The 17,428-nt window shown below is 32.5% G+C and overlaps 1 protein-coding gene across 1 annotated transcript; it reads left to right on the forward strand.

The window, feature by feature from the left end:
* Positions 1 to 99: 99 nt before the first annotated feature.
* LOC129961667 (RNA guanine-N7 methyltransferase activating subunit-like) lies at positions 100 to 17,428 on the forward strand. Its single transcript, XM_056075195.1, has 2 exons — positions 100 to 372; positions 17,028 to 17,428. Exons 1-2 carry the CDS (start codon positions 209 to 211, stop codon positions 17,251 to 17,253), a joined length of 390 nt encoding a protein of 129 aa, XP_055931170.1. The 5' UTR covers positions 100 to 208; the 3' UTR covers positions 17,254 to 17,428.

Raw genomic sequence — 17,428 nt, forward strand, 5'->3', positions numbered from 1 at the left:
TAAAATTTCTTTTTGAATTTTTTTCCTTTCTTAATTACATATACATTTACTGATAAAATATTATTACATTGTTGAGAAATGAAGTGAAACGTGGTTTTGTGTTTGTTGATGCTACACCAAACTGTATTCAAAATTCGAAACTTGTCTTCACAACCTATCTGTTGTCATAAACTAAATTCGTTGTTCTAAGTTTTTCTGTAATTTTTTAATGGCAAGTATAGATTCCTCTAAAGATGAAGCCTTGTTTGAAGAATTATTTAAAGATCGATTTACAGAAAAAGATGTTGCATATTGTGAATTAAAATCCAAACCTCTATCTGCACCAACGGTAGTTTACCCATGGAAATTAAAAAAGCAGTGGTATAAATCATGGTAAGGCAAAATTGATTATGAAACTTAAATTTTAAAATACTGTTGGTAAAATGGAGATAAAATATAATTTAATGTTTCTGTTGCCAAAGTAGTAGCCCAAACAAGCTAGCATAGCTTTCTTACTTGTGTTATAATGTACATCTAAACTTATTAATTCCTTTTAGAATATAATACTTTATAAATTCCTTTTAGAATATATACTTTATTAATTAAATGTTTCTTATGCACTAAATATTAAAATTACAGTCACACACTGAAAAAAAATTAACTCCTGTATTAAAATTATTATATTAATATTTTATGGACTTGCATTACACCTAAATTGTAATATGTTTATAAATAAGAAACCTTTAAACTTTGATATTATAAATTCAGAAGCTTAATTTTTGTTCATTCTGTATTTGGTCTTGCCTATCATGAGAAAGCATTTACATTTATTTTCATTTCATTCTAAATATGGCCTGAAAAATTTAACATTGCATGTTTTTACAAAACTTTGTGCAATTTTTTTCCTGTCACAAAATATTTTTTAGTGTGTATTTGTACTATATTTGAATTTTGCTAAATAAAACCTGAAAGGAATTGTTATTTTACTTTCAACATATAAACTGTGTTAATAGATAAGTATAAATTTTAAAAACTAAACAATAAAACATTGTAGAAGTGACAAAATAATAGTATTTATATTCTTTGTTGATTAAAAAGAAGCATGACACTTTTTTTCCTAATTATTTATCTCCTAATTAAGAAGGGAAAAAAACTGTCCAATCAAGGCACAAGCTATATCAAATCTTGCAGCATCAATTTATTTTTAAATTCACCTTGAGAGTGAAAAATTTATCTGACACTTGTGTATTAATCATATGCCATTGGAGAACTTTTGGCTGAAACATCAATTTTTGGTGAACTTTTAACTTATATTGCTTACCTTTGGTGAACATAGTTGGTAGATGACATTTTTGGAGGATTGATTTCTGGTTGTAATAAAAAGGACATCTTTATATTTTTTTAGATTAATCACTGGCATATAATTAATATACAAATACTCATTATCATTGTCTTCCCTTTTCTATGCATTAATCATATATATATATTAGTTCCTATTTATTATTTAATTCCAAAAAAGCTAACTTCATTAGGTTCCAAACTGTAAAAAGGATTATACGCTATATGTTCTTTCATATCTCGTTAGAATCAGTTTTCCTTTTAAAAATCTAGGATGAAAGAGTTTTTTTTTAATTGTGTTTTCTTTTAAATGTAACTAATTAATTGCTTAATTTTATATCTTCTGTAATGATGCCTTGGACACATGCCCTGCCGATTCCATCTTAGTTCTGATGCCTGCTTGATCTAGTTTAAAAAAAAAGTTCTGAGTTAAATAGTGCAGCTATTCTTAACCAAATGAAGAATTGTGAATATTTATTGTAGTGTGAAATCAGTTTAGCTAAAAAGATTTAAATGTTATATATTCTTTGAATATTTTTTTAAATGAAGAATTTTATCATGAATAATATTTTTATAATTTTTAAATCATTCAATCGTTACATTATTTTTCTCATCGATGGAATTCTCTGTAATAGTTGCTAGTTGATCATTTCAATATCTTCTATATATATTTATAAATATTTATATATTTTTACTTAGTAATATTAACTACTTACAATTATTTTATTTCCAAATACAAACCTATTGAAACTTAGCTTGTTTTAAGAGATATTATTTATTTCTAATTTCAGAATATATTACAATTTTCTAGAAGTAAATTGGCAATACTATAGAAAATGCTTTTTTCTTCAACTACTTAATACAGATTCATTTATTTTATTTTTTCTTCATTATATTTCATATATTTTGACATTATTAGTAAAATTCATGTTAAAGTGAAAATGATGTTTTTTGTTTCTTCAAAAATATTTAATTACTATTTCCAGGGGCGACGACAAAAGTTTGCCGATGGGGAGGGACGAGGCAAATCTGACAGGGGGGCTCTAAATTTCTCTAATTTGACTTTAAAATAACTCATAACTAATTTTTACATTTAATTAAAAGAAATTAATTATTATTTAGCTTTTTTTATTCGGCTACTAATCCCTACTTTCATGATTAAAAATTTACAAAGTGATTTATAAAAAACTGTTCTCCGTTTCGTTTACTGACCATCAAAAGATTGTCAATATTTCAGCCTATTTTTTAGTGGGACTTTTGATCATTGCTCAGATCTAATTTTGGAAAAAATATTGTTATATTTCATTCTAGATTGTATTATATAGATAGAAACACAGATTGCACCAGAATGCCGTTTCATGTTAAATGAACAAACGAGTACTTCTATCATGGAAGCTATATAAAATGAATGTAGAAACTAAATTCATAAAGTTTTATAAAAAAACGTTTTTGGAAATCCAAAATGATAAAAATATTCGACGTTCTTGCTGAAAATTGATTTTTTTAATGCAGTTTCCTTCCTAAAATAATTTTTATGTGAATTGGAACAACGAGCTGGAATTCGGATACATTTCGAATCTGAAGTGAATAAACGCGCGAGCACTGCAAAAATTTACTATAGTTCGAACACGAGCAATATAGAATACCGAAAAGATACAAAGATGTTGTTTCTTAAGAAGATTGGAGAAAACATTTTGTAAATATATGTACAAACTTACTATTTTATGTAAGATATGAAGAATGTACGTGTGAGAAATGGACTACTTAAATATTAAATTTCCCATGTATTTATTTTTTAGTGTATATTTAGGATTAAAACCAATGGGAATGGCTTCCCCAAAACTTTCTTGGTTGCCTTGGTTCTCCCCAAAACTTTCTCGCAATTTTGGTTGCCTTGGTTCTCCCCAAAACTTTCTCTCATTTTGGGTTGCCTTGGTTCTCGCCAAAACTTTCTCGCATTTTTGGTTGCCTTGATTCTCGCCAAAACTTTATCAGATATTCTCTAATAAACTTTGTCATGCCAGATAACACCTTACATCGCATTCGTGTACAATATTTAAGAAATATTAACCTTTGGTGTGAATTAAGCATTTTTATTAAATCTATCGTGTGACATCCTTTGCCAGTTATTTGGCGATTAATCCCCGACATGCGTTAATAGTATCCAAAAATCGAATTTGTGTTTTAGACGCGTTTTTCACAACCGATTTAAACAAAACTGCACTTGTAGTAAAAAAAATCAAATAAAAAATTTGATACGTTAATTTATTATAATATTTAATTCATTGTGTTTTTGAATTATCGAGGTTGCATATTTCTGGAAGTAGGAGCAATTAATCCGTGGTTAGATTTAGCTCAAAATTTGAAAGGAATTTATACTATAGATGTTGAATTTGTGTACCGAATTTTACCGATCTAGCTGCCGTCGTTTTGTAATTCTTGTTTTAATTTGCATTTGAACAGCCGGATGAACGGACTTCCTCTGAGCAGAGTTTACTCAAAATTTGATAGAAATTTGAAAATTTGGTGTAAAGACCGTATAAAAAATTTCAACCGTCTTGCTCAAAGTGTTTTTCAGTTATCTGTCACAGACAGACGGACATTTTCCAAAAATGTGTTTTTCGAACTCAGAGAGGTCTAATTCGTGGAAATTCGTCCAAATCTCGAGTTCCAATTTTTTGACGATTACTATACTTCCTCTATACTATGTATACGACAAAGTAATGCATTTTATTAAAAAAACAATTAGATCTTAAATATGAACTCCCGTATTTTCATTTTTAGGCATGGTTAAATCTTTTTTGTCCCTCGAAGCTATTGCAAGCTACTATTCTTCCCCAAAAAATGAATTTTATCCTCTCAGATGCATGTATTCGTTTTTCTTAACCCCTTCGCTTGCAATGACGAGTCTAAATTGCGCATCGAATAACTAAATCTTTAATTTGCAATTAAGGGGAAATAATTAATTAAAATGCAAATATTATATGAAAACATGCCACTACCTCAAATGCCTTTATATTATTCTAGGGATTAAAATAATAATGATTATTCCAAATAAGATGTGCCATCTAATTAGAAAGTTAAGTAAATTCGTATGGAGAGGTTAATGTGTAATATATGAATAGCTATTTTAATCATCATTTAACAAGACATCTTTATCCAAAATCTATTAAAAATTTAGAAGCACCTGAAATTGTATAGATTTTGCTGCGAAGAGTTATTGCAAGAAAAATTTAAAATTTTTAAAATCGCATTTCCCGATAATGTAGGTTCAATACTGAATGCAGAATCTGAAGAATTTAGGTAGAAATTGATTTAATAAATTTAATGCATACATGAATGAGCTCTTTTAGTATATCTGAAAAGCTATCATACCACATATACTTATTTTTTGTCATCAGTCGGAAGTCGGTAATATTTCTTTAGTGTAATAATTGCAGCCTGTAAATTAGATCGCAAAAAAACAGATATTTTAATGCTAAATAAACTTAATTCATAGTTATAGAATTTACTTATTCCAGGGTTTTATAATGAATTAACGTAATTTGGTACAGCAAAATAACTCTTCTTAGCATGCATTTTGCACAAGAGTGTCAAGAGAAAAGTGTACTTTATTAAATTTAATCTGAACATTAAACAGATTTTAGTCGGAGAAATCTCACAGTAAAATAAATTTACCGATTCGATACAGTGGAAGTAACAATTAGTTGAAAAAAATTGCTATTGATTAAAAAAATATTATTTATTGAATTCTGAATTAGGGAAAACAACTCTATCGCCATATCCATGCGTAATATAAAAGTATATTTCCTTAACTCCACTTGCATTTAATCGAAATACTCGATGAAAACGATTTTTCCTCCTAACCTATAATAACATCTTAGCTGAAAGACAAAGATTAGTCGGCAAAAATGCGACGTCTTATTCATCTGTCAGCTTATTGATTATTCTGCTAAATATGGCACAAATTATGATCTAAATAAACGATATTTGAATTAGATGTCTAAAAATCTATGGACTTCCATCGCATTCAGTTTCTAATCAGCCGTCCAGAAATTGTCGGCAGAATGCGATATCTTATTCACTTTGTCGGATATACTGCCAAAAGTAATGCAAATTATATGTTTGATGAATGATACTTCAATCAGAAGCCTAAAAATCTGCGGGTATAAATCCATCGCATTGCGTTCATAATCAGCCGATCAAAAGTTTTTCACAAAATGCGGCGTCTTATTCATCTGTCAGCTTATTGATTATTCTGCTAAATATGGCGCAAATTATGATCTAAATAAACGATATTTGAATTAGATGTCTAAAAATCTATGGACTTCCATCGCATTCAGTTTCTAATCAGCCGTCCAGAAATTGTCGGCAGAATGCGATATCTTATTCACTTTGTCGGATATACTGCCAAAAGTAATGCAAATTATATGTTTGATGAATGATACTTCAATCAGAAGCCTAAAAATCTGCGGGTATAAATCCATCGCATTGCGTTCATAATCAGCCGATCAAAAGTTTTTCACAAAATGCGGCGTCTTATTCATCTGTCAGCTTATTGATTATTCTGCTAAATATGGCGCAAATTATGATCTAAATAAACGATATTTGAATTAGATGTCTAAAAATCTATGGACTTCCATCGCATTCAGTTTCTAATCAGCCGTCCAGAAATTGTCGGCAGAATGCGATATCTTATTCACTTTGTCGGATATACTGCCAAAAGTAATGCAGATTATATGTTTGATGAATGATACTTCAATCAGAAGCCTAAAAATCTGCGGGTATAAATCCATCGCATTGCGTTCATAATCAGCCGATCAAAAGTTTTTCACAAAATGCGGCGTCTTATTCATCTGTCAGCTTATTGATTATTCTGCTAAATATGGCGCAAATTATGATCTAAATAAACGATATTTGAATTAGATGTCTAAAAATCTATGGACTTCCATCGCATTCAGTTTCTAATCAGCCGTCCAGAAATTGTCGGCAGAATGCGATATCTTATTCACTTTGTCGGATATACTGCCAAAAGTAATGCAGATTATATGTTTGATGAATGATACTTCAATCAGAAGCCTAAAAATCTGCGGGTATAAATCCATCGCATTGCGTTCATAATCAGCCGATCAAAAGTTTTTCACAAAATGCGGCGTCTTATTCATCTGTCAGCTTATTGATTATTCTGCTAAATATGGCGCAAATTATGATCTAAATAAACGATATTTGAATTAGATGTCTAAAAATCTATGGACTTCCATCGCATTCAGTTTCTAATCAGCCGTCCAGAAATTGTCGGCAGAATGCGATATCTTATTCACTTTGTCGGATATACTGCCAAAAGTAATGCAAATTATATGTTTGATGAATGATACTTCAATCAGAAGCCTAAAAATCTGCGGGTATAAATCCATCGCATTGCGTTCATAATCAGCCGATCAAAAGTTTTTCACAAAATGCGGCGTCTTATTCATCTGTCAGCTTATTGATTATTCTGCTAAATATGGCGCAAATTATGATCTAAATAAACGATATTTGAATTAGATGTCTAAAAATCTATGGACTTCCATCGCATTCAGTTTCTAATCAGCCGTCCAGAAATTGTCGGCAGAATGCGATATCTTATTCACTTTGTCGGATATACTGCCAAAAGTAATGCAAATTATATGTTTGATGAATGATACTTCAATCAGAAGCCTAAAAATCTGCGGGTATAAATCCATCGCATTGCGTTCATAATCAGCCGATCAAAAGTTTTTCACAAAATGCGGCGTCTTATTCATCTGTCAGCTTATTGATTATTCTGCTAAATATGGCGCAAATTATGATCTAAATAAACGATATTTGAATTAGATGTCTAAAAATCTATGGACTTCCATCGCATTCAGTTTCTAATCAGCCGTCCAGAAATTGTCGGCAGAATGCGATATCTTATTCACTTTGTCGGATATACTGCCAAAAGTAATGCAAATTATATGTTTGATGAATGATACTTCAATCAGAAGCCTAAAAATCTGCGGGTATAAATCCATCGCATTGCGTTCATAATCAGCCGATCAAAAGTTTTTCACAAAATGCGGCGTCTTATTCATCTGTCAGCTTATTGATTATTCTGCTAAATATGGCGCAAATTATGATCTAAATAAACGATATTTGAATTAGATGTCTAAAAATCTATGGACTTCCATCGCATTCAGTTTCTAATCAGCCGTCCAGAAATTGTCGGCAGAATGCGATATCTTATTCACTTTGTCGGATATACTGCCAAAAGTAATGCAAATTATATGTTTGATGAATGATACTTCAATCAGAAGCCTAAAAATCTGCGGGTATAAATCCATCGCATTGCGTTCATAATCAGCCGATCAAAAGTTTTTCACAAAATGCGGCGTCTTATTCATTTGTCAGCTTATTGATTTTTCTGCTAAATATGGCGCAAATTATGATCTAAATAAACGATATTTGAATTAGATGTCTAAAAATCTATGGACTTCCATCGCATTCAGTTTCTAATCAGCCGTCCAGAAATTGTCGGCAGAATGCGATATCTTATTCACTTTGTCGGATATACTGCCAAAAGTAATGCAAATTATATGTTTGATGAATGATACTTCAATCAGAAGCCTAAAAATCTGCGGGTATAAATCCATCGCATTGCGTTCATAATCAGCCGATCAAAAGTTTTTCACAAAATGCGGCGTCTTATTCATCTGTCAGCTTATTGATTATTCTGCTAAATATGGCGCAAATTATGATCTAAATAAACGATATTTGAATTAGATGTCTAAAAATCTATGGACTTCCATCGCATTCAGTTTCTAATCAGCCGTCCAGAAATTGTCGGCAGAATGCGATATCTTATTCACTTTGTCGGATATACTGCCAAAAGTAATGCAAATTATATGTTTGATGAATGATACTTCAATCAGAAGCCTAAAAATCTGCGGGTATAAATCCATCGCATTGCGTTCATAATCAGCCGATCAAAAGTTTTTCACAAAATGCGGCGTCTTATTCATCTGTCAGCTTATTGATTTTTCTGCTAAATATGGCGCAAATTATGATCTAAATAAACGATATTTGAATTAGATGTCTAAAAATCTATGGACTTCCATCGCATTCAGTTTCTAATCAGCCGTCCAGAAATTGTCGGCAGAATGCGATATCTTATTCACTTTGTCGGATATACTGCCAAAAGTAATGCAAATTATATGTTTGATGAATGATACTTCAATCAGAAGCCTAAAAATCTGCGGGTATAAATCCATCGCATTGCGTTCATAATCAGCCGATCTAAAGTTTTTCACAAAATGCGGCGTCTTATTCATCTGTCAGCTTATTGATTATTCTGCTAAATATGGCGCAAATTATGATCTAAATAAACGATATTTGAATTAGATGTCTAAAAATCTATGGACTTCCATCGCATTCAGTTTCTAATCAGCCGTCCAGAAATTGTCGGCAGAATGCGATATCTTATTCACTTTGTCGGATATACTGCCAAAAGTAATGCAAATTATATGTTTGATGAATGATACTTCAATCAGAAGCCTAAAAATCTGCGGGTATAAATCCATCGCATTGCGTTCATAATCAGCCGATCAAAAGTTTTTCACAAAATGCGGCGTCTTATTCATCTGTCAGCTTATTGATTATTCTGCTAAATATGGCGCAAATTATGATCTAAATAAACGATATTTGAATTAGATGTCTAAAAATCTATGGACTTCCATCGCATTCAGTTTCTAATCAGCCGTCCAGAAATTGTCGGCAGAATGCGATATCTTATTCACTTTGTCGGATATACTGCCAAAAGTAATGCAAATTATATGTTTGATGAATGATACTTCAATCAGAAGCCTAAAAATCTGCGGGTATAAATCCATCGCATTGCGTTCATAATCAGCCGATCAAAAGTTTTTCACAAAATGCGGCGTCTTATTCATCTGTCAGCTTATTGATTATTCTGCTAAATATGGCGCAAATTATGATCTAAATAAACGATATTTGAATTAGATGTCTAAAAATCTATGGACTTCCATCGCATTCAGTTTCTAATCAGCCGTCCAGAAATTGTCGGCAGAATGCGATATCTTATTCACTTTGTCGGATATACTGCCAAAAGTAATGCAGATTATATGTTTGATGAATGATACTTCAATCAGAAGCCTAAAAATCTGCGGGTATAAATCCATCGCATTGCGTTCATAATCAGCCGATCAAAAGTTTTTCACAAAATGCGGCGTCTTATTCATCTGTCAGCTTATTGATTATTCTGCTAAATATGGCGCAAATTATGATCTAAATAAACGATATTTGAATTAGATGTCTAAAAATCTATGGACTTCCATCGCATTCAGTTTCTAATCAGCCGTCCAGAAATTGTCGGCAGAATGCGATATCTTATTCACTTTGTCGGATATACTGCCAAAAGTAATGCAAATTATATGCTTGATGAATGATACTTCAATCAGAAGCCTAAAAATCTGCGGGTATAAATCCATCGCATTGCGTTCATAATCAGCCGATCAAAAGTTTTTCACAAAATGCGGCGTCTTATTCATCTGTCAGCTTATTGATTATTCTGCTAAATATGGCGCAAATTATGATCTAAATAAACGATATTTGAATTAGATGTCTAAAAATCTATGGACTTCCATCGTATTCAGTTTCTAATCAGCCGTCCAGAAATTGTCGACAGAATGCGATATCTTATTCACTTTGTCGGATTTACTGCCAAAAGTAATGCAAATTATATGTTTGATGAATGATACTTCAATCAGAAGCCTAAAAATCTGCGGGTATAAATCCATCGCATTGCGTTCATAATCAGCCGATCAAAAGTTTTTCACAAAATGCGGCGTCTTATTCATCTGTCAGCTTATTGATTATTCTGCTAAATATGGCGCAAATTATGATCTAAATAAACGATATTTGAATTAGATGTCTAAAAATCTATGGACTTCCATCGCATTCAGTTTCTAATCAGCCGTCCAGAAATTGTCGGCAGAATGCGATATCTTATTCACTTTGTCGGATATACTGCCAAAAGTAATGCAAATTATATGTTTGATGAATGATACTTCAATCAGAAGCCTAAAAATCTGCGGGTATAAATCCATCGCATTGCGTTCATAATCAGCCGATCAAAAGTTTTTCACAAAATGCGGCGTCTTATTCATCTGTCAGCTTATTGATTATTCTGCTAAATATGGCGCAAATTATGATCTAAATAAACGATATTTGAATTAGATGTCTAAAAATCTATGGACTTCCATCGCATTCAGTTTCTAATCAGCCGTCCAGAAATTGTCGGCAGAATGCGATATCTTATTCACTTTGTCGGATATACTGCCAAAAGTAATGCAAATTATATGTTTGATGAATGATACTTCAATCAGAAGCCTAAAAATCTGCGGGTATAAATCCATCGCATTGCGTTCATAATCAGCCGATCTAAAGTTTTTCACAAATGTCTTATTCATCTGTCAGCTTATTGATTATTCTGCTAAATATGGCGCAAATTATGATCTAAATAAACGATATTTGAATTAGATGTCTAAAAATCTATGGACTTCCATCGCATTCAGTTTCTAATCAGCCGTCCAGAAATTGTCGGCAGAATGCGATATCTTATTCACTTTGTCGGATATACTGCCAAAAGTAATGCAAATTATATGTTTGATGAATGATACTTCAATCAGAAGCCTAAAAATCTGCGGGTATAAATCCATCGCATTGCGTTCATAATCAGCCGATCAAAAGTTTTTCACAAAATGCGGCGTCTTATTCATCTGTCAGCTTATTGATTATTCTGCTAAATATGGCGCAAATTATGATCTAAATAAACGATATTTGAATTAGATGTCTAAAAATCTATGGACTTCCATCGCATTCAGTTTCTAATCAGCCGTCCAGAAATTGTCGGCAGAATGCGATATCTTATTCACTTTGTCGGATATACTGCCAAAAGTAATGCAAATTATATGTTTGATGAATGATACTTCAATCAGAAGCCTAAAAATCTGCGGGTATAAATCCATCGCATTGCGTTCATAATCAGCCGATCAAAAGTTTTTCACAAAATGCGGCGTCTTATTCATCTGTCAGCTTATTGATTATTCTGCTAAATATGGCGCAAATTATGATCTAAATAAACGATATTTGAATTAGATGTCTAAAAATCTATGGACTTCCATCGCATTCAGTTTCTAATCAGCCGTCCAGAAATTGTCGGCAGAATGCGATATCTTATTCACTTTGTCGGATATACTGCCAAAAGTAATGCAAATTATATGTTTGATGAATGATACTTCAATCAGAAGCCTAAAAATCTGCGGGTATAAATCCATCGCATTGCGTTCATAATCAGCCGATCAAAAGTTTTTCACAAAATGCGGCGTCTTATTCATCTGTCAGCTTATTGATTATTCTGCTAAATATGGCGCAAATTATGATCTAAATAAACGATATTTGAATTAGATGTCTAAAAATCTATGGACTTCCATCGCATTCAGTTTCTAATCAGCCGTCCAGAAATTGTCGGCAGAATGCGATATCTTATTCACTTTGTCGGATATACTGCCAAAAGTAATGCAAATTATATGCTTGATGAATGATACTTCAATCAGAAGCCTAAAAATCTGCGGGTATAAATCCATCGCATTGCGTTCATAATCAGCCGATCAAAAGTTTTTCACAAAATGCGGCGTCTTATTCATCTGTCAGCTTATTGATTATTCTGCTAAATATGGCGCAAATTATGATCTAAATAAACGATATTTGAATTAGATGTCTAAAAATCTATGGACTTCCATCGCATTCAGTTTCTAATCAGCCGTCCAGAAATTGTCGGCAGAATGCGATATCTTATTCACTTTGTCGGATATACTGCCAAAAGTAATGCAAATTATATGTTTGATGAATGATACTTCAATCAGAAGCCTAAAAATCTGCGGGTATAAATCCATCGCATTGCGTTCATAATCAGCCGATCAAAAGTTTTTCACAAAATGCGGCGTCTTATTCATCTGTCAGCTTATTGATTATTCTGCTAAATATGGCGCAAATTATGATCTAAATAAACGATATTTGAATTAGATGTCTAAAAATCTATGGACTTCCATCGCATTCAGTTTCTAATCAGCCGTCCAGAAATTGTCGGCAGAATGCGATATCTTATTCACTTTGTCGGATATACTGCCAAAAGTAATGCAAATTATATGTTTGATGAATGATACTTCAATCAGAAGCCTAAAAATCTGCGGGTATAAATCCATCGCATTGCGTTCATAATCAGCCGATCAAAAGTTTTTCACAAAATGCGGCGTCTTATTCATCTGTCAGCTTATTGATTATTCTGCTAAATATGGCGCAAATTATGATCTAAATAAACGATATTTGAATTAGATGTCTAAAAATCTATGGACTTCCATCGCATTCAGTTTCTAATCAGCCGTCCAGAAATTGTCGGCAGAATGCGATATCTTATTCACTTTGTCGGATATACTGCCAAAAGTAATGCAAATTATATGTTTGATGAATGATACTTCAATCAGAAGCCTAAAAATCTGCGGGTATAAATCCATCGCATTGCGTTCATAATCAGCCGATCAAAAGTTTTTCACAAAATGCGGCGTCTTATTCATTTGTCAGCTTATTGATTTTTCTGCTAAATATGGCGCAAATTATGATCTAAATAAACGATATTTGAATTAGATGTCTAAAAATCTATGGACTTCCATCGCATTCAGTTTCTAATCAGCCGTCCAGAAATTGTCGGCAGAATGCGATATCTTATTCACTTTGTCGGATATACTGCCAAAAGTAATGCAAATTATATGTTTGATGAATGATACTTCAATCAGAAGCCTAAAAATCTGCGGGTATAAATCCATCGCATTGCGTTCATAATCAGCCGATCAAAAGTTTTTCACAAAATGCGGCGTCTTATTCATCTGTCAGCTTATTGATTATTCTGCTAAATATGGCGCAAATTATGATCTAAATAAACGATATTTGAATTAGATGTCTAAAAATCTATGGACTTCCATCGCATTCAGTTTCTAATCAGCCGTCCAGAAATTGTCCGCAGAATGCGATATCTTATTCACTTTGTCGGATATACTGCCAAAAGTAATGCAAATTATATGTTTGATGAATGATACTTCAATCAGAAGCCTAAAAATCTGCGGGTATAAATCCATCGCATTGCGTTCATAATCAGCCGATCAAAAGTTTTTCACAAAATGCGGCGTCTTATTCATCTGTCAGCTTATTGATTATTCTGCTAAATATGGCGCAAATTATGATCTAAATAAACGATATTTGAATTAGATGTCTAAAAATCTATGGACTTCCATCGCATTCAGTTTCTAATCAGCCGTCCAGAAATTGTCGGCAGAATGCGATATCTTATTCACTTTGTCGGATATACTGCCAAAAGTAATGCAAATTATATGTTTGATGAATGATACTTCAATCAGAAGCCTAAAAATCTGCGGGTATAAATCCATCGCATTGCGTTCATAATCAGCCGATCAAAAGTTTTTCACAAAATGCGGCGTCTTATTCATCTGTCAGCTTATTGATTATTCTGCTAAATATGGCGCAAATTATGATCTAAATAAACGATATTTGAATTAGATGTCTAAAAATCTATGGACTTCCATCGCATTCAGTTTCTAATCAGCCGTCCAGAAATTGTCGGCAGAATGCGATATCTTATTCACTTTGTCGGATATACTGCCAAAAGTAATGCAAATTATATGCTTGATGAATGATACTTCAATCAGAAGCCTAAAAATCTGCGGGTATAAATCCATCGCATTGCGTTCATAATCAGCCGATCAAAAGTTTTTCACAAAATGCGGCGTCTTATTCATCTGTCAGCTTATTGATTATTCTGCTAAATATGGCGCAAATTATGATCTAAATAAACGATATTTGAATTAGATGTCTAAAAATCTATGGACTTCCATCGTATTCAGTTTCTAATCAGCCGTCCAGAAATTGTCGGCAGAATGCGATATCTTATTCACTTTGTCGGATATACTGCCAAAAGTAATGCAAATTATATGTTTGATGAATGATACTTCAATCAGAAGCCTAAAAATCTGCGGGTATAAATCCATCGCATTGCGTTCATAATCAGCCGATCAAAAGTTTTTCACAAAATGCGGCGTCTTATTCATCTGTCAGCTTATTGATTATTCTGCTAAATATGGCGCAAATTATGATCTAAATAAACGATATTTGAATTAGATGTCTAAAAATCTATGGACTTCCATCGCATTCAGTTTCTAATCAGCCGTCCAGAAATTGTCGGCAGAATGCGATATCTTATTCACTTTGTCGGATATACTGCCAAAAGTAATGCAAATTATATGTTTGATGAATGATACTTCAATCAGAAGCCTAAAAATCTGCGGGTATAAATCCATCGCATTGCGTTCATAATCAGCCGATCTAAAGTTTTTCACAAAATGCGGCGTCTTATTCATCTGTCAGCTTATTGATTATTCTGCTAAATATGGCGCAAATTATGATCTAAATAAACGATATTTGAATTAGATGTCTAAAAATCTATGGACTTCCAGCGCATTCAGTTTCTAATCAGCCGTCCAGAAATTGTCGGCAGAATGCGATATCTTATTCACTTTGTCGGATATACTGCCAAAAGTAATGCAAATTATATGTTTGATGAATGATACTTCAATCAGAAGCCTAAAAATCTGCGGGTATAAATCCATCGCATTGCGTTCATAATCAGCCGATCAAAAGTTTTTCACAAAATGCGGCGTCTTATTCATCTGTCAGCTTATTGATTATTCTGCTAAATATGGCGCAAATTATGATCTAAATAAACGATATTTGAATTAGATGTCTAAAAATCTATGGACTTCCATCGTATTCAGTTTCTAATCAGCCGTCCAGAAATTGTCGGCAGAATGCGATATCTTATTCACTTTGTCGGATATACTGCCAAAAGTAATGCAAATTATATGTTTGATGAATGATACTTCAATCAGAAGCCTAAAAATCTGCGGGTATAAATCCATCGCATTGCGTTCATAATCAGCCGATCAAAAGTTTTTTGCAAAATGCGGCGTCTTATTCATCTGTCAGCTTATTGATTATTCTGCTAAATATGGCGCAAATTATGATCTAAATAAACGATATTTGAATTAGATGTCTAAAAATCTATGGACTTCCATCGCATTCAGTTTCTAATCAGCCGTCCAGAAATTGTCGGCAGAATGCGATATCTTATTCACTTTGTCGGATATACTGCCAAAAGTAATGCAAATTATATGCTTGATGAATGATACTTCAATCAGAAGCCTAAAAATCTGCGGGTATAAATCCATCGCATTGCGTTCATAATCAGCCGATCAAAAGTTTTTCACAAAATGCGGCGTCTTATTCATCTGTCAGCTTATTGATTATTCTGCTAAATATGGCGCAAATTATGATCTAAATAAACGATATTTGAATTAGATGTCTAAAAATCTATGGACTTCCATCGCATTCAGTTTCTAATCAGCCGTCCAGAAATTGTCGGCAGAATGCGATATCTTATTCACTTTGTCGGATATACTGCCAAAAGTAATGCAAATTATATGTTTGATGAATGATACTTCAATCAGAAGCCTAAAAATCTGCGGGTATAAATCCATCGCATTGCGTTCATAATCAGCCGATCAAAAGTTTTTCACAAAATGCGGCGTCTTATTCATCTGTCAGCTTATTGATTATTCTGCTAAATATGGCGCAAATTATGATCTAAATAAACGATATTTGAATTAGATGTCAAAAAATCTATGGACTTCCATCGCATTCAGTTTCTAATCAGCCGTCCAGAAATTGTCGGCAGAATGCGATATCTTATTCACTTTGTCGGATATACTGCCAAAAGTAATGCAAATTATATGCTTGATGAATGATACTTCAATCAGAAGCCTAAAAATCTGCGGGTATAAATCCATCGCATTGCGTTCATAATCAGCCGATCAAAAGTTTTTCACAAAATGCGGCGTCTTATTGGCCTGCAACAACACTATCGATTATTTTGCCAAATATAGTCAAACTGCTTTAACCGTTACTTGAATATTTCAACAACATATTAACTTTAAGGTAGTTTTTAAATTATTATATTCGAGAATGTGCAGCTCTCCACAGCCATACTGAAGTGATGAAGATTTTTGGCGACGAAGGGGGGCGGGGGGTTCCGATAGGAGGGCAATTGCTCCCCTTCTGATGCCGCCTCTGACTATTTCTTTACAATAATAATTCATAAAATTGTGAATCCTGCTTGCTTTTAGTACATTTGTATTTAGTTCAGAGTTTAGTATATATTCTGTATTTTAAAAAATAATTATGTATTTGTTTTATAAGTTATAATTTTCCTTAATAATATATTAAATGCTGTTGAATAATTTATCATATGAAGCACCTTTAAAATAGCACCTTTTAGTAAAAGTACTACTGATAGTAGAATTTCACGTATGATTCTGCTTTAATATTTTTCTTATAAGTTTTAATAATAATAATGTATAAATGAAACTGGGATTTTTCCATAGAGCTGATATAAATCAGTATCTCAGCTCTATGAATTTTCCCTTGCATTTGCTTCTGTTTTTTTATTTGAAAATATTTTATGTTAAAAAAATTTTAATTCGCATTAAATTCTTTCATTTTTCTTTCTGTAGGGATTACTCTAGAGATAGACATAATAAGGACAGAAATAGGTCAAGGTATGATCGAGATAATTATTCAAATCACGCTAGAGATCGTTCCCAGGATGCCGAAAGTAGTCAGTACCGAGATAGACATAGAGATGGCCGAGATTCTTACCGTCAGAGACATGATGATAGAGCATGGAATAGAGATGAAGAGAGAGACAATAGGAGAGGCTATCATAGAGAGCGTGATTAGATTTTATTCATGCATTATTGATTTACATTTTTTATATAAACATTTGTCAGTTTTTTTTTATACATATATAATGTAACTATTACGTAATGATGTTATATTTGGAGAAATTCTCATATTCGTTAAAAATAGCATGTTTCATTATAAAATGAAAGCAAATAAAACATTCCTACATTTA

This window comes from Argiope bruennichi, chromosome 2 (genome assembly GCF_947563725.1).
Source record: "Argiope bruennichi chromosome 2, qqArgBrue1.1, whole genome shotgun sequence".
NCBI classification, from domain to species: Eukaryota; Metazoa; Arthropoda; class Arachnida; order Araneae; family Araneidae; genus Argiope; species Argiope bruennichi.